At 40.4% G+C, this 22,421-nt stretch overlaps 3 protein-coding genes across 4 annotated transcripts; 1 reads left to right on the plus strand and 2 right to left on the minus strand.

The window, feature by feature from the left end:
• Positions 1-1,036: 1,036 nt before the first annotated feature.
• On the plus strand, positions 1,037-4,631 carry smpdl3b (sphingomyelin phosphodiesterase acid like 3B). Its single transcript, XM_079694285.1, has 9 exons — positions 1,037-1,158; positions 1,335-1,456; positions 1,562-1,775; positions 2,066-2,154; positions 2,267-2,410; positions 2,571-2,740; positions 3,047-3,227; positions 3,729-3,862; positions 3,964-4,631. Exons 2-9 carry the CDS (start codon positions 1,396-1,398, stop codon positions 4,324-4,326), a joined length of 1,356 nt encoding a protein of 451 aa, XP_079550411.1. The 5' UTR covers positions 1,037-1,158; positions 1,335-1,395; the 3' UTR covers positions 4,327-4,631.
• Positions 4,632-4,893: 262 nt separating this feature from the next.
• mecr (mitochondrial trans-2-enoyl-CoA reductase) lies at positions 4,894-8,666 on the minus strand. Its single transcript, XM_079694286.1, has 10 exons — positions 8,387-8,666; positions 7,667-7,764; positions 7,442-7,573; positions 7,202-7,345; positions 6,331-6,433; positions 5,888-5,990; positions 5,726-5,799; positions 5,412-5,472; positions 5,260-5,332; positions 4,894-5,182 (listed from the first exon to the last, which is right to left on the minus strand). The coding sequence occupies exons 1-10, from the start codon at positions 8,569-8,571 to the stop codon at positions 5,019-5,021; spliced, it is 1,137 nt and encodes a 378-aa protein (XP_079550412.1). The 5' UTR covers positions 8,572-8,666; the 3' UTR covers positions 4,894-5,018.
• A 455-nt stretch (positions 8,667-9,121) lies between these two features.
• lin28aa (lin-28 homolog Aa) lies at positions 9,122-20,804 on the minus strand. 2 transcript variants are annotated; one of them, XM_079640096.1, is made up of 4 exons: positions 20,681-20,804; positions 19,697-19,869; positions 15,691-15,875; positions 9,122-12,911 (listed from the first exon to the last, which is right to left on the minus strand). In XM_079640096.1, exons 1-4 carry the CDS (start codon positions 20,688-20,690, stop codon positions 12,683-12,685), a joined length of 597 nt encoding a protein of 198 aa, XP_079496222.1. In that variant the 5' UTR covers positions 20,691-20,804; the 3' UTR covers positions 9,122-12,682. The 2 variants fall into 2 exon arrangements, with proteins under 2 accessions (XP_079496222.1, XP_079496221.1); XM_079640095.1 differs by lacking the exon at positions 20,681-20,804 and adding an exon at positions 20,332-20,521.
• Positions 20,805-22,421: the final 1,617 nt, after the last annotated feature.

Genomic DNA, 22,421 nt, shown 5'->3' on the forward strand with positions numbered 1-22,421 from the left:
CGGTTTTTTAGAAATGTATTTTGATATAGCTTGTTGGGGAGCGATGTAATCAATTTCCGAAGGGAATGCCTAAAAGGCAAAGCTCGGGGCACAAATTGTGTTCGTAAGGTGCCAAGGCAGTGCTGCCTTCATGTCCTGTTGGAAACATTGCGTTTGATACTATGTAAAAGAGGCAACGCTTAGTATTTTCTTTGCCTGTTTAGCTTATATCCTCTTTTAATATTTTGGTTTTGCGTATGCAGGCCAATATATTACATTTGAATCTCAACAATAAGGTCAATAGCAATATTACGACCCGATCTCCGGGAAGTACTTGCATCCCGCGAAGGCAGCACGCCTACCTCAAAACTGCTCTCGATGCTTCTGTTTATATTCAATAAACATTACATTTCCAATGGAAAATGGAAACTCTATTCGCTAACTAAAGCAACAAAAGTGCACCCATATATGCTGTGATAGCCCAAAGCCCAATAGGTCACTTGAAAACTCAATAATGTATGCCATAGCATAGAGTACAATTCAATTAAGACTACTTAATCTTTAGCCCACATGTTTGTATTAAGGGGGATAGTGGGGTAAGTTGAGCCATTTTTTAGTTATGCTGTCCTCTAAGCAAGGAGAAATTACACATAGTACAAATGAAAACACACACCTATAATTCAGGATGTCTCCTATCAATGGCAATGATAATAATTAATATTTGATCAAGAGCAGTGAAAATATAACTTTAAAAAAAAAAAGTCTTGTGGCTCAACTTGCCCCAATGTAGGGGTAAGTTGATCCAGGTCAGGGGGTAAATTGAACCACTGTTCAAAACTGGGCATACCTGTTCAAACCTGGGCATACTTACAACACATCTTAAAGGTAACTATACAAAATAAATAACAAAACAAATACAAGCTTAGTTTTCAAATATTTTTAATATAAATTTCGATTGAATTGATAGATTTTTTTTTAACATGTTAAAAGGAAAAGTAATCATACAAATTGTGATTCAATTTCATACATCTTACCAATCAAACACAGGGTAAATTAGATGTGTCAGGTGCCTTTAAATATATCGTCATTACCCAATTCATCCTTGAATTAAATCTTTGGAGCCTACAGTCTGACAACTTCATTGTGGCCATACGGTTGTTCTCCTGCTGCAAATAATGTGTAGGTCTTACACCTCCTACTTCTCCTTTGAAATCATAAAACAAATCCCATTGACGTTTAAAAAAAAAAAACTTAAATAGAGGAAACAAGGTGTAACCTGCAGAGAAAGTAGGCTAGTTAGTGGACCACTTTCAGGCAGAAGACACGTCATGATTAACTCAGTCTTATCTTTATAGGCTTACCTCTCAAACTGGACTTGACTTCTGTCGGACTTTTGCATTCCTCACTTATTTCAACATGTCCACAGTAAGGCTGCTCTTATCGTTTCTGCTTTTTAAGGAGGTCATCTCATTGTCGGGTAAGAAACCTCGTTAAATTGTTGTAGACATTTTTTTACTGGTAAACTCACGAAATCATGGGGGAAAAAACTAAATGTGCGCAATTACGCATCGTTTGTATCCAGGAAACTTCTGGCACATCACGGATCTGCACTGGGACCCGACCTACGAACTGAGCGATGATCCTCAACTGGTTTGCCAATCAAGTGGCAAACGACCCGCAGCCAATGCTGGAAAGTTTGGAGACTATGCTTGTGACTCGCCATGGCTCCTTATAAACTCCTCTGTGTATGCCATGAAGGATATTCTACCAGATCCGGACTTCATCGTTTGGACAGGGTATGTATATGCTTGAAGTTGATAGTACAACATTTTAATTGCTTGGTGCTGTTTTGTTGGGTCCCAAGTTCATTTTAGAGAAATGCTATGTGGTTCATCGTGTTTATGTTTTAGTTTTCATGATATTATATAGCCTAGCATTCACTAGTGACACAACCTGGATGAATTATACACTAAAATAATATTATTAGGTCTTAACTTTAACCAAAGCCTCCTTTACTTGTCGAATATAATCAACTCCTCCTTTAAGCATCTTATCCTTAAAAAGTATCTTTTGTTTTGCTGCACAGAGATGACACACCCCATGCAGATCTTGGAGAGGAAGTGGTGCTTCCCATTATCAGCAACCTCACCCACATCATAAGTCAAGTGTTTCCAAGTAAGTGGAACCTCAGGGACTCGTTTATTCTGGGAGAAAAAAAACAACATTAACTTGTATCATTTATGAACTGATATTATTGATGAATACTTTACACCCCTTCCTTCCTTAGACACTAAAGTGTACTCTGCCCTGGGCAACCATGACTTCCACCCTAAAAGCCAGCTTCCTGCAGGCCCAGATGACATCTATGACCAAACTGCAGAGATGTGGCAGGACTGGTTGGATCCAGCGTCCAAGGACACTTTTAAAAAAGGTGGACAGAGCATCTTGTAAATAATACATTGAGATTTGTTGTTTGGATATATAAACAGTTGCCTTCCTGATAAAATCACATTATGACACATGGCATTTTGCATTTGAAAGCACACGTCCAATTGTGTCACGCATGTTCTGTAAATCTTTTCTTCACATAGGTGGATATTACACCGAGAAGCTGCTCAATCGAACGGGTTTCAGGATGCTGGTACTAAACACAAACCTCTACTATGACCAGAACAAGAACACCAAGAACATGGTGGACCCAGCGGGACAGTTTACCTGGGCGGATCAGGTTCTTACAGAGGCTGCCAACAACAAAGAAAAGGCAAAGCATCTTTACTACCTTTGCATTGCAACAGGGGTTACATTTGATCTAAAGTCAAGTTTGAATTACAGACAACGGCAAAAAACATTCAATAAGTAATAAAAACCTCATTCCTCTTTTAACATGGTTACCAAGGTAATTGGCAAGTATATTTTGTATTTCCCCTGTATGAATAATTATCTCACAGGAAATGGATCTACTTTTACAACAAGATACTCAAGCATTGCAAAAACTATGTATTGATCTTGAACTACTTGACATGAAATTAGACTATTTTTGCCAACTCTACATCGGTTTCTCTCCCAGGTGTACATCATTGGCCACGTCCCCCCAGGTTTCTTTGAGAAGAAGAGAAATAAGCCGTGGTTTGTGCCGGGATTCAACAAGCTGTACCTGGATTTGATTCAGAGGCATCATTCAGTCATAATGGGACAGTTTTTTGGCCATCATCACACCGATAGCTTCCGAATGTTCTACAACTCAACGGGTAAGGATGGACTGTGTGGCTCAGTCATGGAAGAAGTATTAACATATTTTGTTAATTAAAAAAAAAATCATGCATGTTACTTTCACAAAGGTACAAAAGAATAAGCATCATATTGTAATTAAAGTACTTGAAGTTTAACTTGTCTATCCTTTGTAAAAGACATTTCCTATGTGATATACTGCTGGGCTGGGGAACTTAACCTATAATAATACAACATACTTTATCAGTTGATTTATGTTTTCTTCTTTTATTCATTTAACTTGAAAATAACTAGTAAGTTAGTAAGTGAGGTAAAATGAAGCTACAATATTAGCCTCCAAAATGGAGTGAGATAACATTCCACCCCTGATACTAATACTACTGCTTTTCTTCTTTGGTTTGTATTTAGGTTACGTAGTTTTGACTCTTTAATGCATTCAATGTGATGCACAGTGATTCTCACATCTCTTGTTGTGCTTATTATTTTGATAATCTGAGGTGATGGCCTTTCTGTTTCCACAGGCTCTCCCATCAGTACGATATTCCTCAGCCCAGGTGTCACACCGTGGAAAACATCCCTCCCTGGAGTCCTGGACGGAGCCAACAACCCTGGGATCCGTGTCTTTGAATATGACCCCCAAACCCTCCTTGTCAAAGTAAAGTCACAGCCAGTCTGCAAAACGTCCCTTTACATGTAGTAGCTTCTGCAGAAAAAAGCACATCTCTCTTATGACTCTGGTTTCTATTTCTTAAACAGGATGTGGTGACCTATTATCTGAACCTGACTCGCGCGAATGCAGGTGATGGGCGCTGGGAGGAGGAGTATCGTCTCACAGAGAGCTTCAGAGTGCCAGACGCCTCCCCGGCCTCCATGCACCAGGCTCTGGAGCGCATAGCCTCTGACCGCGGCTACCTTCAGAAGTACTATGAGTTCAACTCTGTCAACTACGACTTGACTGAGTGCAACAGCGACTGCCGCGTTGACCACGTGTGTGCAGCCAGGGAGGTAGACTTCGACAGGTATGAACGCTGCCTGGTAACAGAAGGGGCAGCTGCCATTTACAGCGGGTTGCTTCCTGTCCTCTCTGTGGCTGTAAGTGTGCTGCTCGCCAATTGGTAATGATATTTGACCTATCGCTCATGTTTTAAAATGTATTATTGAAGCTTCGAGGAGTCATTGAATGGACACACTGATTTGTAAGTTCAAGATAATTGAGGTAATGTAAATATTTAACATCACAGGAAATGTTTTTCTTGTTTTTAAAATCATGACATCTATATTTTAGGTGAGTCACGCCTTAAATATACTTACCATGGAAAAACAACCTTTGGCTTCAGCAATCTTTGGTTGAACTAGGTGTATTTGTTGTGCTTGCTTCCCTGTCAAACTATACTATATTTAATAAAACCAGAAAAAGGCCTAAACTGTTTCTTATTGGTTGAATGTTTTTTCGCAGCAATAATCAATGCACCGTTAATGTCAGTATTATCGCAAGAGTAAATATTTTAATGAATAACAATTGCACTTACTCATACCCACATAACTCAGAAACAATTAAACATTTACCATTTGATATGCTGCATTATCTTGGTTTCATAATGCTTCCTGTTATGCCACATAGCTTTATAATACCGATCGGTAAAATTAAAAATGTCATAACGTGAAAGATGCTGGACTTTGAGCCTGTTGTGAGGACACATTTATTGACTATGTGCTTGAGCAGTGTATTTGATTCACACATTAACAATAATGTGGCGGTCTTCGGGTTACACTCTGGTCATGAGAGTGAAGTGATTAGTCAGTTGGTCTGTTCACATAATGAAGACCTGTTTAGCCGAGGTGAACGGCTGCATAGCTGCGTCAAGAGCTTTGTTGAAGTCTTGGAGGCTGACCTCAGTGCAGGCAGGAGCCGTCAGCTTCCCCTGCCGGATGAGCTGGCACAGTTCATCCAGCATGGCTCTGAAGGCCCTTCCATCTAAGGGGAAATGTCATATCATTCAATTCAGTCTTCAAGATTTATTTCACGAAAGAAGAAATGTAACGCCAACTCACCGCTCGAGTGATCTCTCTTCCACTGTGTGACCCAAAATCCCCGAACCTTCACATCCTTGAAAATAAGAGCGCTCTGCAGAGAACAAGTTAAGTTCAGTTTCTCTGTAAAATGTCATGTTAAACCTAGGAGGTCGTACAAGCTTTCATCTTACCACAGGAACAGTGACTGGCTTTTTCGCCATCCCTCCATACGTCACCATAGATCCTCCAAACCTGGAATCAATCAATCAATTCAGCTTTATTGTCCCCAAAGGGCAAATCAGGGGCCACATAAAGACAAGAAACGGGGATAAAAGTACTGTACGTTAGATAAAAAGTAAAACACTAATAACAAGACTTATACTGTAGACACATTAATTGAGAAATGAGTCAGTGCTAGTGTGTAAAAAGTATCTTGGAAAATAGAATAAACGGATATTTTCTTTAGTGTGAGATATTTTATCATGCCAATAAAGGTGATCCTCACTGTAGATGACGGAGCAGCTCTGTTGCACTCTGGCCTCCGACTCCATTTAGCGCCAGTTTAGGCTTTGGGCAGGTCTTTTTAAAACAAAAACGAAACCCGTTATTATATGATAAGCAACAGTGTTTGTCAACAAATACCCAAGATGTCTTCAGAACCACAGACCTTGAACAGTTCTCTCATCTCAGGCCGCCTCATCGCTTCTTCTTTGATCACATGAGTGCCTCCGATGGCCTTCAGCCTATCACTGAGCTGTGTGAACTCTGGCCTTTGAAGGAAGGAAGAAACAATTAGAAAGTTCATTACACTCGTAAATTACCCCCCCCACACACACACACACACACACACACACACACACACACACACACACACACACACACACACACACACACACACACACACACACACACACACACACACACACACACACACACACACACACACACACACACACACACACACACACACACACACACACACACACACACACCTCTCTGTTACCTTTGGACAAAACACCTCATTATCTCAGTTATTAAGACTGATAGCCTGAGCCAGTGATTAGGACTGTAACATTTCGCTCGTGAAGAGACATCATATACTCGAGTCACCTGTCTCTGACGACGTTGATAGTGTTGATTCCCCTCGCAGCAGCAATCTGTATCACAGCCTGCCCGACTCCACTGTTGGCTGCGTTCTGGATCACAGAATCACCTGCAAGAGCAACACATCCTCATATCTATTCCAGATTAGTACTTAACAGGTTTATAATGCTTTGAAGGTGCAGAATTATTTCTTAATCAACTTTAAACTTCAAATCCCAGTCCATACATTTAAACTACATGTCATTTGTTAGACGCTTTTATCCAATGCAACTTACATACATTCAGTACTGTGGACAATCCCCACAGGAGCAATTTGGGGTGAAGTGTCTTGCCCAGGGACACAACGACATGCTGACTGCAGTGGGACTCGAACTTGCTACCCCCCTGATTCGAAGTCCAGCACACTACCCACTGAGCCACAGCCTCCCAAAGCAGTGGCTTTAAATTAACCGACTGCAAAGTAGGAACTACTCTGGTTTGAAACACACATGATAACAAATGAAAATTGAATATTTAAAAATGGGGGTAGTTACATTATGACTGAGAGTTGGTGATCAATTACTAACACACCACATCATAGGTGCTAGGCCCTAAAGAAAAAGCATTAATAGGGAAAAGGGAAGGCCTGAACAATTACTCCATCAACAAAAATGTATTACTTACAACATGTTGTTCCTATTTGGATCTTTGTCAAGTAAAAATATAGCCAATAAGAAAAACACTTGTTGAATAAAATGCAATTAAACCCAAAATGCCCCTTTTTAAAGTAGAATATTTCTTTTGTAAAATATCTCTAGCTTCTACTTCTATCTGTGTATAGAGGCTTGTGAATCTTTAAAGAAAATAATGTTTTCAATCTTGATTTGGAGATAAATACCTGGCTTGAGCTCTTCAAAGTCAGAGAGCATCCTGAAGGCGGTGCAGGGGTTCACTCCCAGGGTTGCAGCAGACAGCAAGGGAATATCGTTAGGCAGCGAGATGACATCGCCCTCTGCTAGCACCGCCTCTGTCCTCCACGTGCCTGCTCACACAAACACACAGAAATCCTAAGAGATCATGTTGAAGACACAATTGTGACACTGTGGATTTATTCATGTGATTAAATCAGTTGTTTGACCTAGACCAGCGTCTTTGGGAATAACCCAGTCTCCTGTTTTTAGAGAGGTTACATTGCGGCCCACTTCTACCACCTGGGCCACACCTTCGTTGCCCCCGACAGCTGGGAGGTCAGGGAGGATGGCATAAGTACCTGATGGGAATATACTCAATAAGTCATTTTCAACAAAAAAAAACGTGTTTGGTTTTCTTGGTTATATTGTTACTGTTGGTTTTGTTTTGTTACCTTGAATCATGTTGATGTCAGATGGGTTGATTGGAGCTGCCAATATTTTAACCAGAACATCCTTTTCACCTATAGGGGGCAGATCTACATCCTCTAACCTGGCAACCAAAAAAAACCTTGCATGTATTGAAGCTTGTATACATATAGTTATTTAAGGTTTGGAGGCAGCATTCAGATGTACACAAATATCACATTTTGTCACAGATACAACAAGTGAGTACAGGAAATCTTTCCAATGTGGCCCCTGGTGTGTATCAATAGGTGTCTGGTTTAACATGTCTTACCAAATAAATATTGGCAACTTAAAAAGGGAAAATTGTAATCCTAAATCATACAGATATTTAAAAGAAAAAGCAGGCTTAGTATCCAAGATATTCCATACCATACAAATCCTAGACAATTGATGAACACATTGATCAATAATGAAAAAGGTTGCTAGTTAAAGCCCTAAATAAAGTTGTATTCAGTTCAGTTATAACGCTCACTATTAGTTTTAAGCAGAACAAGGCACAAAACTAAAATCCTCATCTTCAGAACTTAAAAAGTTGAAGTACTTATTTGAAAATAATTTTGATAAAGCATATTTCACGTTTTCTATGGGAAATGCACGCCTGTTTATTCGCCCCACCTCCAATACAGAGCATCTCAAGCCACATATCAACTGTAGCTATTGCATTTGCATGTGTCATATAAACAATGCATTTATTTAAACGGACTTACTGTACGACTTTAGAAGGGTCTCCGTGGTTCCTGAACTGAAGAGCCTTGCATGTTTGTGCTGCAGCTGAATGACTGAAAAGAGACACGTTTTCCCTGTGCTTTGAACATTTTAAAAGAGCTGCAGCAACGCTTCTTCTGCTCACTGTCCGACTTCCTAAACACACTGTGTGAAAGGGCAGCCACATTGTCAACCCAGCAGTTCACTTAAATAGAAAAATAACTTTGTTAGCATTCCTCTCACTGTGCGGCCATATTGGATTTGAGGTTGTGTCATTGAAGCATAAACAGAGAACAGCGCCTCTTGTGGTTAAACACTGGTATTCGCAAGACACAGTACTTTTGGTTGAGTACCAGCCCAGCAAAAGAGGAACTCGTGCTTTTTCTGAGTATTCACTGGGAAGTAACAACGTTTCTCACTATTTGCAACACCGGGTAATGAAACTCAGCATATTCACTAAAATGCGGATCCATGTTGTGGTCTATTTCCTGGAAGTCTTTTAAAGGCTTTTCATTCAGTACATTTAACAAGGAAGTATAGCATATAGGCCTATACCATATTAGAGAAATCAATTTGACTTGTATGTCATCCTAAGAAGCCAGTCTGCCCGATTAGTACTTTTACTTTTGAAACCATAAAATGTGTTCAGATTTATACCAAAAATATTTTCAATGAAGGATTTTCTCTTTGTAAGAGCAGGAGAACCAAATCAGACACAAGACACATGAATATTGACATATTTACTAGGAAATGGAGCAGATCTTTACATATAGAAACGTAATCACAGTAATACTTTGAAAAGCCTACATGCTGCTCATCATTGACAAACTAGCCATTAAATCAACATAAGATAGATCAAGATAGACGTAGTTTCATGGCAGTAAACATTGATACAATCATCAGTAATAAATGCACATATTTTTTGGAAGTAGCTCTAGCCAATAATCTTATAAAATACAACACCAGATTAATGGCTGATGGTCACAAACAAGATGTACCATGAAAAGCACACATAGCGCAAACTGTGGTACAGGATGCTTCGATGTGCTTCAAATATCTCCCTGAGCACATAGTCTTACAAATCCTTGGATTTTCAAGGTATATCTGACCCATTAAACATCCCACATTGAAATCACAATCACACACCACTGAGGGGTCGAACAGGTTTGTTGCAGTCAGAACGGACTTACTTCTAATGGATTAGTTTCCAAATGATACTTTGAAAACACCACTAAGTTCAGCAGAATGTTGCAAACATTACAATACAACACTTTCATTCAACCTTTATCAAAGCAGTGGGTGTCACAATCCAAGTTTGACAGTCAGTGGTTTCGGGGATTTTAAACAAAGTTAGTTACAGATTGATCACAAAGTCATCCATGTGTGTCCCTTTTTAAATGGAGAGAAAGTAAAGTGTTCAAGCTAGGGAAAATACTGACACTGCAATCATAAAAGGTCATTTCAACATAAAAAGAGACAGAAATGTAAACCGTTCCATCTAATCAGAGCACTTTAACAATCTTTCTGTCAATCAAATCCTGAGTGTAGTCTTCAAAACTGTTTTTTTTTTTTTTTAAATCAGGTATTAAAACGTATATATATCATCACCTAACAGCAGAGTAGGAACGTTTTTTTGAGTTTTCATCCATGACACATTCTTTTTGTCTTAAGCATTGATAGTCTGAAACACTAAAGTCTTGGCCATGTGTTGAGATGAGACAACCCCAGATTATATACTACTAGCCCCCATCCCTGTTACAATACTACATCCCCATCTACAACGATTATAGAGGAAAAAAATACAATAATAGTGGAACATTTTTCTTCATATCATGTCATATCACGGCAGGTTAGGTCAAAGAGGAGAAAATATAAATATCATCATCACACGGGAGGCACGGAAAGATGACAGAGTATAAAAGTCACGCATAAAAATCTCAACGTGACCATTTCACTAATTTTTCAGGCCACAATCCTAGTTCCTAACAAAATTGTTGCACCGTCACATCACGAAACCCCTTTTTACTTTGGCATCTTTATCATACGCTTCACATCGTGCGGATGAACATTCGGTCTCTACTTTTTCCTGAATAAACACTCCTCGACTCCTTCTAATCAATCTGAAGCATTCCCTGAGTTTTCAGATTGGTAATTCCTGAGGTGAGCCTAAGAGTGGGTTTTTTATTTATTTCAACCAACCAGCGACCGACTGTATGTGGTATATGAAAATCTAAAAAAATACAATATAAAATATGCAACATATATTTGAAAGTAAAGATTGAACTGAATACAAAAATTAATTAATGCATCTTACACATGATTAGTGCAGAGTAACATTGCATTGGTTTTGGCATAGATAAGAATACCAACGGGGCTCTCTTCTGAGAGGCTCATTGTGAACAAAAAACCAAGAATTAAAAAAAGAAAAATCATAAAAGGCAAAAAAAGTCAAAACAAACTCACAGTTACCATCACTCCTCATAATACTATGTACCTGCACATAATTGACTGTATAATGTTACTTGTGCGTTGCAATATATTACTGTTCAATACTGCTTTGAACTATTGTTAAGGACAATGATTTATCAAGCACTTTTGTACACAGCAATACAAGTACCTGGATGTTCAAATGTGTTAGCCAAATATATTCTCATGTCACATTATAGCTTTGAATAACATTTGGTTGGTGAGAGGCTTCAACAGGAGCAGAAGGGGGAAGCTGCAGCACTCTTGGATGAAAATAAATAAGTAGAATGACTTTTTTAAAAGGCTTTAGAAAAATTTCACATATATATTAATTCGGTGTAAAAGTCGTGTCAGCGTCTCCTGTAGAACGGGAGTAAATCGCCGAGTCGCTAGCTAGTTCTACATGCTCCTCCGTGCAGGCTTGGTGTTCCTGAGCTATAACCCTCCTAAGGGTCATAGGGAGGTAATGTCTTAAATAACTACCTAGAAATGATTCACACTGAATATAAACAAAACACCAGCCATCCCACTGGCGACATCCTGTTTGATTCTGCCTCATTTTATTCAAGTATCAAGAGGAGAGCTAGTTGGACCCACAGTATCTCAGTCCAGGTCAAGTGTCTTATCAGAAGTGATGAGGTATCATATTTGTTGGAATTCTATCAAATCCAAGTTGAGGTTTTTATAAAATGTCAGTACGTTTTTTACATTTCAGCCATTGATGGAAAATAATTAAGCTCCCGGAAACATAAGAGAAACTTGACACCAAACTTAAAAGACTAAAACTACCAATGAGTCGACTAATTGAGGGCCGGCCTACAAAAAAAACGGACTTTCCTTGTCAAATAGTGTTTTATCGTAATTATCGAAATTGATGTGCCCATCATATTCTCTATTTTTCCCAAACCTGACATTAACATGTTTTAGGAAAGTTGTTAAGTTCATCCTTAATTGGGTTTTTATTCATTTTAGTGGAAATTCTGTGTAAATACTGTAGTGCAAAAAGGATTTGATTTCATCCCAATAATCTCCAAAGCTGTATTATGAGAATATTTGGTTTACCATCAGCAGTTCAAATGAGTTTTGGTAGCAGACCATGAGGTCGATCGGCACATTTAGACAGCCAGCAAAAGGCTGGACAAAAATAATGAAAATGACAAAAAAATTAACTTGACCGACAGTTTGAAAAACCACTTCTGGTCTGACATTCATTTCGCTCCAGGATCACTGGATGGTCGATTGCAATATTGACATACGCCAATACATTGCCTAAAGCTATACCGTAAAACCCATCCCATATGTTTTCACAAACCCTCCCTCTCCCCATGCGATATGCAAAGTAACATTCATTACAGAGGTCCCAACTTTAAAGTCCCTGCCTTGTCGGATAGTCAGGTGTAACAGTCAGGAAGGAGACTAATTGGTAAGGCAGCAAAAGTGTAACTCTAATACTTAAACACACTTACTGAGTATTACGCAAAACAAAATGAGGTAGACCACCCACTGTAAGGGCAGTTTCACATAAAAACAAAACATAGATTCTACTTAAAAAAGATAATCTGTTATATGGCACTACAATCTCAACGCCTCAAACAGCAGTGATTCGAACATTTAGAAAGCGTCCTGAGTGCAATAATACAGCAGTATTCCTGAGTGTTACACCAACGTAAAACAAATCAACAAAAACTTTAGAAAACATTCTTCATCAGCATTTTTCTTTTTTTAACCTGAGGTAGTTTCAAAAGCAGCTTCGACAGGTGGAAGGGGATCCATGTGTCCCGTCTCACCATCGAAGCAGTTTGATTGGCCTCTGCTCTTCCCCCATAACTCGCCTAATCAGAGGCTTCGGGAGGGGGTGCCGCGAGGCTGTGCCCCCCCTCCTCCACGTTGTCTCCTTTCGAGGGTGGCGGTTTTCCCTGAGATCCTGGCGACGACTGTTGTGCTTTGATTGGGCAGTTGGCAACCATGTGGTCGATGCTCTGGCAGAAATGGCACTTCTTGGGCTGGGGTGGCAACTTGCACTCTTTGGCATGGTGGTCCAGGTCTCCACAGTTATAGCACCTACAAAAAGAACAGAACAATAAATAAATTGCATGTACTGTGTGCTTGAGAATGCAATAATGTATTGTTTGGCCACTTTGGGGGTTGCGGAAAATAAGCTTTGAACACAATAGAAACATCATTACAGGATTTTAGGATGAAATTACCGAAATATCTGTCTCTTTAGCTGCTAAATACTGCTCTGATCTGTCTTCTACAGCTTTACAAAGGTCCTACAGAGCCATAGGAAACTAAAACAACATCTCCAAAAAAGTTTAAATATAAAGAAACACCCCCTCGGAGTCACAGTCATTAATTAAGTATGAATGTCGTTAATTGGCTCGGATGGTTTTGGTACCCATTTTGGCATTGGAAGAGAAGCCAGGTGAGCCAGGGAGTGAATATTTTGGGTTGACCGCTCAAATGCAAGACATTGTAAGCCTCAGCGATGGGTACCTCTTGGATTTTTATGCTATTAGGGCTCAAAACACGTTTTAATCAGTCAATCTCATAGTCACTCGTGGCTTTTTTGGGTTGCCCACAAAGGCCTTTAGTCTTAACACAAAAACCAGACACCATTGTCACTGAAATCCCAAATGCTTCAATACATTTTTAAACTGTAATTAATAATCGCTATATTCAATAAATGTGCTACCTCAAAACAGTATTTGGACACATTGAGTATTGAATGTTGATTGGCTTCCAAACTCATCTTCAGCAAATTCATCTAAGAACAGCTTTCCAGTGTGAAAGTGCACAGTAAATATAAAACATCCAAATGAATAAACAATAACCAAAACACGATTTTGAGTAGAGGGGGATTTCAAGATGCTCCTTTTTGCCACTAGATGGCCACATTTCACCCGGAATGACTTGACATAAATCTTGCAAGGGGCATTTCAGGTCGCACCACACAGCTCAGTGGAGGAGCAAGCTACTACAGAAGGTCTAAAAACATGAGAAAGTGACCAAATGGTGCATTTTTTTTTCATTTGAATCCTTAAAAGCGAGAATATTTTCTCCAAAGTATAGTCTTATGCAATAATTAACTGGCAAGTCTCTTATTACATGGAGCTGGTATGGTTACCATGACTCATTTACTCAAGGTATCCCTAACAGCTTGTCCTATTTGTCAGGTTGTCACTGCAGAAAGCTTTCCGTTGGCCTCCATTGTACCAAAGTAAGACATGTGTTTCATTGGCATTGAACTTTAGAAATGGACAACTCTAAGGCGTCAGCGGGAGCCATCACGGGGGCCATCGACCAACCTCTGTTCAAACATAACACTAAAGAATGGCCACGCGTGCAGGGGCGTAAGACAGATGGGTGGAGGGCGTGGGGCGATCACTCTGTGCCACTGCGGACCCCCTGCCACCATTGTAGTAGCAGATGACGTTTGAACGGGGCGGATGCCGAGGGGTCAGTGTGGCCGTTGGGGCCGGTGTCAAGGTCTAAACCATCACTTCACAGAAGCTCCCCACATCAGCATCCATCAGGAGGAAAGTGGAGGGAAGGGGAAGTGGTCCCTTTGTCTAAAAAAGCTGCAGTAATGACCTCTGAACCCTGCCCTCCCCGCACTTCTCTAACCCCCCCCAATCCCATCCCAGCCCCCAGTCCTTCCTTTGCATTTACTCATACGATGTTGCCATGGTAGCAGTGACCTTTCACCCCCTCGCCCGGGCTCTTACATCTGTTATCAATTAAATGGACAGGAGCTTTTTTTCCACACCCTTACCCATATATATATATACACAAGCACTCACAAAGGTGGTCTATAACATGTTGGATGGAAAAACAGCTGTTCACTTTGATGGTGGTGGTGGCGAAACCACCCTTGTATCAAAAGAGATCCATGGTCTTGATCAATCAATCGCAAACCAATGAAATCCAGTTGCATATTGAAATACGCTATAGGGGAACGATATCTTATCCATGGATCAGTGTGGTCCAGGGAGAGGTATTGAGCCACAGCAGGCCTCCCAGGACTCTTTGAGGTGGTAATGATCTCAGTTCTCACACCGGCTACTCTCTGGCTCTAATCACAACTGACAGGGAGGTGAAGTTGATACACCTCTAACCCTACATCGATATTCAAAGAAGGACCCAAAAATCAAGGTCCCTGTGGCTCTACTTTCTTTCACTTGGGGGACAACGTTGCCTTTGCATGAAACCCTTGCATCTTCAGAAGGAATGCTTCAAAAATGTATCTTTGCCGGTTGATCACCACCAGGAACACTTTAAACTAGGTTCAGATCAAATGAAAATATTTTTTAAAAACACGTCTTTTGCCGTGATGGGGAATGACCACAACATAAAGTTGGTATACTTGATCAAATAACTAAGCGAACACTAGACCATTTGTTTTACATTATTCAAATTAAGATAATCTTCTTTGTTATGAGATTGGTTTCGGAGTAACAAATCACATTTTGTGGTTGAGGAAGGGAGAGAGAGAGAGAGTCAGTGGGTGTGAATTCACCAGGGGCCAGCAGATTTAAATAGTTATTGATCCAGGTCACACGTCAAGCCTGCTGCTGTGACCCTTGCTAGGGCTAGAGGTGGGGGTTGGGGGTTGAGGAAGAGGAAGCAAAATGGGGAGAAACTAAAACGTCGTCGTATATCCGATCCCAACTGGAAGCAACAAAGAGTCTACATGTTTGAAGACTCCTGAGAATTAAAGCCTCTCAGGGTGTCCAATGTAAAAGGTGAGTTATCGTTTCTCGGCCAATGAAAATCATACATCTCCACATTTGATTCAGATTTGTTTTTAGATAAATTGAGGTTTTTTCCACTTTCTTACCTATCTCCCTTTGAGCGTCGCTTCTGGACCTTCTTGCCTTTGGGTCTCCTCTCGCTGCCCACACAGTGGATGCCATCGGGCCCGGTAACTTGCTGCGACTCCAGGCCCTTTGATGACTTCTTGAAGCTAAAGTCGACCGCTTCGCCTTCTTTCAAGCTGCGGAAGCCCTCCATGTGCAACTTGCTCTGAAAGGAGACAAGAAAAAGGGTTCAGCATTAAAAACATTGTTTGGTGGGGATTTTATTACGTGTAATGGTGACTGAGGTTTACCGAAACCTATGGCTTTTTCCCATGGAATTGATCTTATTATAATAAAGAACTGATTGTGTTTTTCAGAAACTGCCATATGACCAAACAGTGACCAAATAACCCCCCCCCCCATTGAGCCTGTGAATACTTTAGAGCAACCCCCCACCCATTCCTAGCTGAGTGATACCATCAGAGCCCTACAGGACTTATCAGGTATTTTAATGTGATCATGATGTCCCACCTGATAAACAAACGCCACAAAGCTTGGTGTCTCCCCCCTCCCTCTCTACTGATATGTACACACACACTATACCTTGAATAAAAAGGCACTGTTCTCTTAGTGCTGCATTGTCTTTTTGCAGTGTTTGAGTGGTAAACCTGACGAGGATAACCTTCAACCCATCCCCCCCTCCGGAGGAACGGCATTCCTCACTGCTGCCCCCGCCCCATCTCTCTTCCCACCCACATCACAAAGCTCCACTAACACACTGACCACCACCACTAACCCTAAACTGCAGGATGCAGGGGTTAGTGCAGCGGTTGGGGGTGGGGTGAGAAGGCAGCGTGGTTCTCTGGGAGGTTGGGGGTCAGGGTGACATTCCTTGGATAGTTGTTTGGCAGAGACGTGGAAGATAAAAGTTAAAGGGAAAGCACAATTGATCGATATGTTCCTTTGATAACAGAACGTGAATGGCTAACGTTTTTGGGGGAAATTAATGACATGATTTTATTGCATTTGCTTATAGTGAACATTTACTTAGCCTCCTGCTAAGCTATATTCACTGAGACTATGTTCACCTGAAGTGACCTTTGAGGTTTTCATACTTTCAAACCATGATGAAGGGAAGGGAAGGGAAGGGAAGGTGTGGAGCAGTTTTAAGGATAAAACTCAGATTGGCTATCAAAACATGGGAAACCCCTCTCTGAAATTCCCTTGCTGGGATTGTGAGATCAACGTGTCACGACTATAGAAGCTGTTTACACAAGAACAAAGATCTATGATGTAGCAGGTTTGTTTTTATAAACATAATCCCATTTTTCTTTATCTCATTTTTGAGTAAAGTCACACCCATCCTTCTAATCATGAACGATGAGCTGCACTCTGTGTTTATCGAAACCACCGGAGATCAAAATGATCTTCTCAAAGCATCGAGTTTGATGTGAAGATAGTCTAGGCTTAGCTTTAAACTGAATCCAACAGAAGGATCCTTTAGGACGGTTTAGTAATTAAAGGATACAAGGGGGTACGATAATAACTACTAATGTTGTATGCAATTACAAAACAAAACCAAACAAAAGCACCATCCTTTCTAATCCTGCGACAGTTGTGAGCATCTGCTGCAAAAGTAGTGAGCCATGACATCTGAGTGGCAACAAGGACGTCCACAAAGCCTCAATCCCATCAGGCCTCTCTTCTTTGGTGACCGTTAACCCACTTCCTCTTCCATGTGTGACCTTCCCCACCCCCATGACAGACCCTCAATAGCCACATCAGGTTATCCACACACGCAGCGCAGGTACAGGGGCTTAACTTCAATGATGTAATGTTCAGGTGCATTTTAGGGGGTCTACTGTAAACTTTAACCTTTTCCCAGAATGTGTCTAGAAGCCAAGTGAGGCAGAGAAAGACATCAGAGCCGAGGGGGACAAAAGCAGGGCTGCTGCTGAGACAAAGAGGGGCTCGGTCACGGCCGAGGGGGGCTTCATTCGGATGCATGGCTCTTTTGTCCACCTGCACAAAGGCCAGAGGACCCTGGGAGTTCATTTTCCAGGACACGCGGCCACTCAGTTTGGGGTTGAAGCCTTTTACGTTGCCATTACCTCGCAGCATCTATCATTGACACGCGTCTCCCTTCCTTTTTCAGTGACAGAGATGGAAGTAGGTCATTAGTGGCCCATCTCTTGTGAATATAGTGAGAGCACAGTGTGGGGTTATTGCTGAGAATTAACCGTTTTCACTTTAAATGTAAGCAAAATCAACTGTTTTCATCAAAGAAATTGAAGTTTTTAGTTGTAGAGATGCAAATAATGACTGTTCACTTCTAGTAGAACATCTTGTGCATCTCAATTTTCTTGTTAAACTACCTGGGCACCAAACTGTAGGTTTCTGTCTCGTGTTGAACTCATGTTTTGATTTGCATTACGATTAATCAGGCACCCACTTCCTGAGTATAGTCAAATAATATTCCAGTTACAACGGCTGTAAAGAACAATTTCTCAATATGCATCATCAAAAGCAGAGAGCAGATAACACAGAGATGAGTAAGAGTGGGAAACTGGCTTCCACTTAATTTGAAAATGCAGGTTTTTTCAAGACTAAAATGTAACCTCATAAGGATATATATAGCATATCTTTTTTTTTTTTTTAAAGGGCACTGTGGGAGACAAATGTCCCGACAACATGAGGTCCTGGGGGGTCATGGCCTGGTGTGGCCAAGGGACATTTACCTAAAATAAACCCTGATATCTTCTTTCCTCTTTAAACAGATGCCACACACACTGAGGGGGTTGAGCAGACATCAAAGAGCCTTTAATCACTTTATGACAGGAACCTTGAGGTGAATGAGCAGCTAGTGAGGACTCCTCTCATTCACATGCTAAGCTTTTATCTTATCAGACGGCAATGGAGACGCTCACCCACATGAGAAGTAGGGGGGAAATACACCCCCATCCCCCAAAGCTCTCTACCTCCCACTCGGTATGTAAGAAGGTAAATGAAGGCGTTGGGTAAACTTGGATGAACCGAGAAGTTTTCTTTTTATCTCTTCAATTTGAGAAAGAAACAATGAAACCTCGAGTGGAAACATCACTAACGATAACATTCACAGTTAGATTTGGCCCACAAAATACCATCAGGGTGGTCATACATACATACATGCATACAAACATACATACATACATACATTTTAAATGATTGTTAGCCTCATACAAAAGGCAAAATCATTAATATTGCCAGACAAAGGTGTGTGTGTGTGTCTAAGAAGCATATTCTAACGGTTAAAAATAAGTGGTCAATAATCAATGTGGAGATAGTGTGCCTTTTCACTGAGGTCAAACAATGTATGACTAATTTGAAAAGCTTCCACTTTGTGAAAATATGTAATGCTAAATGGTAAATCTACTCCTCATTTTCCAAACAAATACTTAAGTTATATCGATGTTGAAATGGCTTCAGGAGAGGATCAATTGAACGTTTCCTTCTTCTTAAAAGAGCAGTTTTCATGCAGCTCACACAGCACTCATGGGATCTATATTCACCATCTTATAAGCATTGCTGCCAGGCTATTGGAGCGTGCAAGCTCTAACCACAAGTTGGTTTCTACCTCACATAAAAAAAATCACGAGGGAGTCCGGCAGATCTCCTCTGGCTGCAACACGTGTTCCCTGATGGAGAAACACCCTACACTACAAACAACACCCGGTTAAAACATCTCATTTAAATTAACTTGAATCAACTTTTATTAGATTTTCGGTTAACTTAACATGGCTACTTTTGTGGGTGTCGTTTTTCAAGGACTAATGATTCATTGGTGACTACTGACTAGTTTCAACAATGCAAAAAACACACACATTTATCTGTATTAGAAACGGGTGGGATGATCTCACTGTTGCTGGTTGGAAATCTCACTTAAAAGTGGATTTTCAGTCCCCCAGATGTTGATACTTTTTGTTGCAATGTTGAGATGCATCTCCAGTTGGGGTTTCCGACCATTGAATTTCACAATTTTCAAAAGGAACCGAGATAAAGTCATTCTACCTGATGGACAAATACGTCGACCGGTTCTTCCAGAGGCACTCCCTCCCGGTCCGTCATGGACAGGAACCCGAAGCCCATGCGGACGTTGAACCATTTGCACACGCCGACTCCGTGGAAAGACTGGCAGTCCTCCTCGGTGCACGGTCCTTCATCCTCCTCGGGCTTACACACTCCTGCAATACATACAAAATAAGCATTATTAATTAAAAACCTACTTATTTTTCTCTTAAAATAATACTGTTTTCCAAAAAAAAGGCTTCATTTCAATAGTAAAACTTTTTTCCCCTTTCTTTCGCGTCGCTGCATCACCAATCAATACAAATCAATGAAATTAGTAACAAGCTGAGGCTGCGTTTTGGCTTAATTTCGATCATCACAAATGTCCTAAAAGCAACTAAACAACATTATTTCTGAATGAATATCCCATTTTTCTGAGCTAAAAAAGGCAATTTACAGGGTTTGCAGGATGTAATAATCTCTACAAAACCCATCGATAGTCGCTCGTATCGACCCTCACGTGCATGAACAATGCCTTTTAAATTCTTCACTACGACCAGGTAGCGAAAGCTCCATCAGAAAACAAGTTAATTAACTCGTACAAAAACAGCAAAAAGCAGTTTATTTTGTTACTCCACCTGGGAATTCCTGGTTTGAAACGGAACCCATGTCTTCAGTTCTGCCTTGAGTCAAAATAAGCACTCAAGCTACAGTATCCTTTTTCTCTAGCCCTCAAACTGGGTAATCCTCACAGATTGCCACTTTCATGCAAAATGCAGCTAAAGACAGAAACTGCGCAGTGAGAGGGAAAGCGGGAGAGGGAGGTAAACAAAAGGGGGCTGGCAACCTATTCCTCCTAAACAATGAGGTGGAGGGGGTGGGGGTCATCGGGCAGGATTTTTACTTTAGAATCCCCCCCTCAAAAAAAGGAAAAACTTGTAAAACAATGCAAGAAGAGATAACTCCACCCCAAAGCTCCCAACATACCTTCTGCCATGTTTGTGGGCCAGTTTATTCCTGGTGTCTTTCTTTCTTTCTTGCAAAGCCTTTTCCTCCTCTCTCTCTCTCTTCTGCAGTGGTCAGCTCGGTGTGTTGGTCAATACAAATGACAATTTCTCATCCAACAAACCCCCCACACACTCTCGGTCATGTCCACGTGATTCACAATTGTATTCCCCAAGGATGTATTGGATATTATGTGATAGAAGGGCCCAGATGTGGGAAGTGACCAACACCCCTCATGAAAAATACTTAGGTTTTAATGGTGTTTCTTTCAGTTTTAAGAGACTCTCAGGAAGATACAGTGTCTTAAATATTTTTACAAAATACCCTTTTGTTTGAAAATCACAGCTTGTAGTAATTTGGTTGAAGGACAGGGCTTATTTATGTATACAACAAGTTAAACCTCCTTTAATCAGGTATTTCTCAATGTCCAACACCCAATAGATAAATATTTAAATCATATCACGGAAATAGGCAGAAATAAATAACACATTTTACATCCATTGAAGTGTGATCAAAACGTAGAAATACGAAGGAAATAAACCTGAAACCGAGAGGGTTTTTTGTAAGACTGATTTGGTTTAATATATGGGTTTTACTTAGTTTAATTATCTTTAGGACAATATGATTTATTGCAAGTCACCTTTGTCCATTTGCTTATTTTATGTGTTCCACTCATGGCAAATTAAGACACAAAAGTGTGCTTGATGTAATATCGTGTTTTGTTTCTCGTTGTGATTGCGTTTGTTTCTTTGCTATCAGTGGGCTGCTGTCCTAACATGCCACAGGGGTTTGTAATGCTAATCCAGATGAAACATGGCGGGGGGAAGTGTTGTCCTCCCAGGAAGGAGCGGAGAAGCAGCTAAACTGACTCAAACCTCCGAGGCCAAGAGTTTCAAATATACAAGAAAACGAAAGTGAACTTGAACTAAACAAGACAAAAACGAATAGCCTACATAACCGATATTTTGTTTTACTCCCCAAAATACAAGATGCATCATGTAAACAAGCCAAGCTGGCCAAACGAATTCATGGATCGATAGTGATTGATCACATGCATCACGTAAAGATGTTGACTCGTGTCCTTGAGGAGTGATGGATGAATCAAAGACACAGGAAAGTGATCTCCCAACCAAGCTTGAAAGAAAACAATCCAGCTACGAAATAACCAACATGTAGGCCTAACTAAAATGTTTGACATTGATTAACTACAACATAAGAGTTAGCTGATTAAAAACAACTACAGCTGGCATTAAAGAACTATAATAAAAGGGAAATATAAAGCAAGATAGGAAACATACATATTTGTGGGAATATTAATTGGTTCTGATTATACCGACACACGTAAGAAGGATAAACCACGTTTTTTTGGGATGATTAAATTCTATTAAATAAGAAGTTTAGCCTAATTGTCCTCCTGTGAGAAGGAGAAAGACCTTCAGTTCAATTAGTTACAATTATCTGCCGTGATACAATTATCTTTACTTAACTTTACAAGTTATCAGTCTTTTAAAAAATATATTTTTTGGGGAACGAAAACAGCTCCACCTTTGTGTGCGGCCTGATGGGTGCATGTTTCAGAGGTGATTTGTCGATTTCATCACAAGTACACAACGACCCCTTGTGGACCCGCAAAACACCGATCTGTGCCTCCAAACATTACATAATCGACAGAACTACATTTACCACATTAGATGAATGACAAAAGTATAAATCAAAGAAAGCT

This window comes from Notothenia rossii, assembly GCF_949606895.1.
Source record: "Notothenia rossii genome assembly, chromosome: 7".
Taxonomy (NCBI): Eukaryota; Metazoa; Chordata; class Actinopteri; order Perciformes; family Nototheniidae; genus Notothenia; species Notothenia rossii.

What these genes read in the sequence shown, in the direction of transcription:
- smpdl3b (XM_079694285.1), top strand. Translation starts at nt 1,396, where the DNA reads ATGTCCACAGTAAGGCTGCTCTTATCGTTTCTGCTTTTTAAGGAGGTC. An exon ending in CATAAGTCAAGTGTTTCCAA is followed by an intron (nt 2,155 to 2,266) that starts GTAAGTGGAACC and finishes TTCCTTCCTTAG; the next exon opens with ACACTAAAGTGTACTCTGCC. An exon ending in CTGCCAACAACAAAGAAAAG is followed by an intron (nt 2,741 to 3,046) that starts GCAAAGCATCTT and finishes TTTCTCTCCCAG; the next exon opens with GTGTACATCATTGGCCACGT.
- mecr (XM_079694286.1), bottom strand. Translation starts at nt 8,571, where the DNA reads ATGTGGCTGCCCTTTCACACAGTGTGTTTAGGAAGTCGGACAGTGAGC. An exon ending in GACCCTTCTAAAGTCGTACA is followed by an intron (nt 7,765 to 8,386) that starts GTAAGTCCGTTT and finishes TTTGGTTGCCAG; the next exon opens with GTTAGAGGATGTAGATCTGC. An exon ending in GAGCTGCTCCGTCATCTACA is followed by an intron (nt 5,473 to 5,725) that starts GTGAGGATCACC and finishes GATTGATTCCAG; the next exon opens with GTTTGGAGGATCTATGGTGA.
- lin28aa (XM_079640095.1), bottom strand. Translation starts at nt 20,362, where the DNA reads ATGGGTTCCGTTTCAAACCAGGAATTCCCAG. An exon ending in TCGACGTATTTGTCCATCAG is followed by an intron (nt 15,876 to 19,696) that starts GTAGAATGACTT and finishes GTCTCCTTTCAG; the next exon opens with AGCAAGTTGCACATGGAGGG. An exon ending in CGACGCTCAAAGGGAGATAG is followed by an intron (nt 12,912 to 15,690) that starts GTAAGAAAGTGG and finishes TTCTTTTTGTAG; the next exon opens with GTGCTATAACTGTGGAGACC.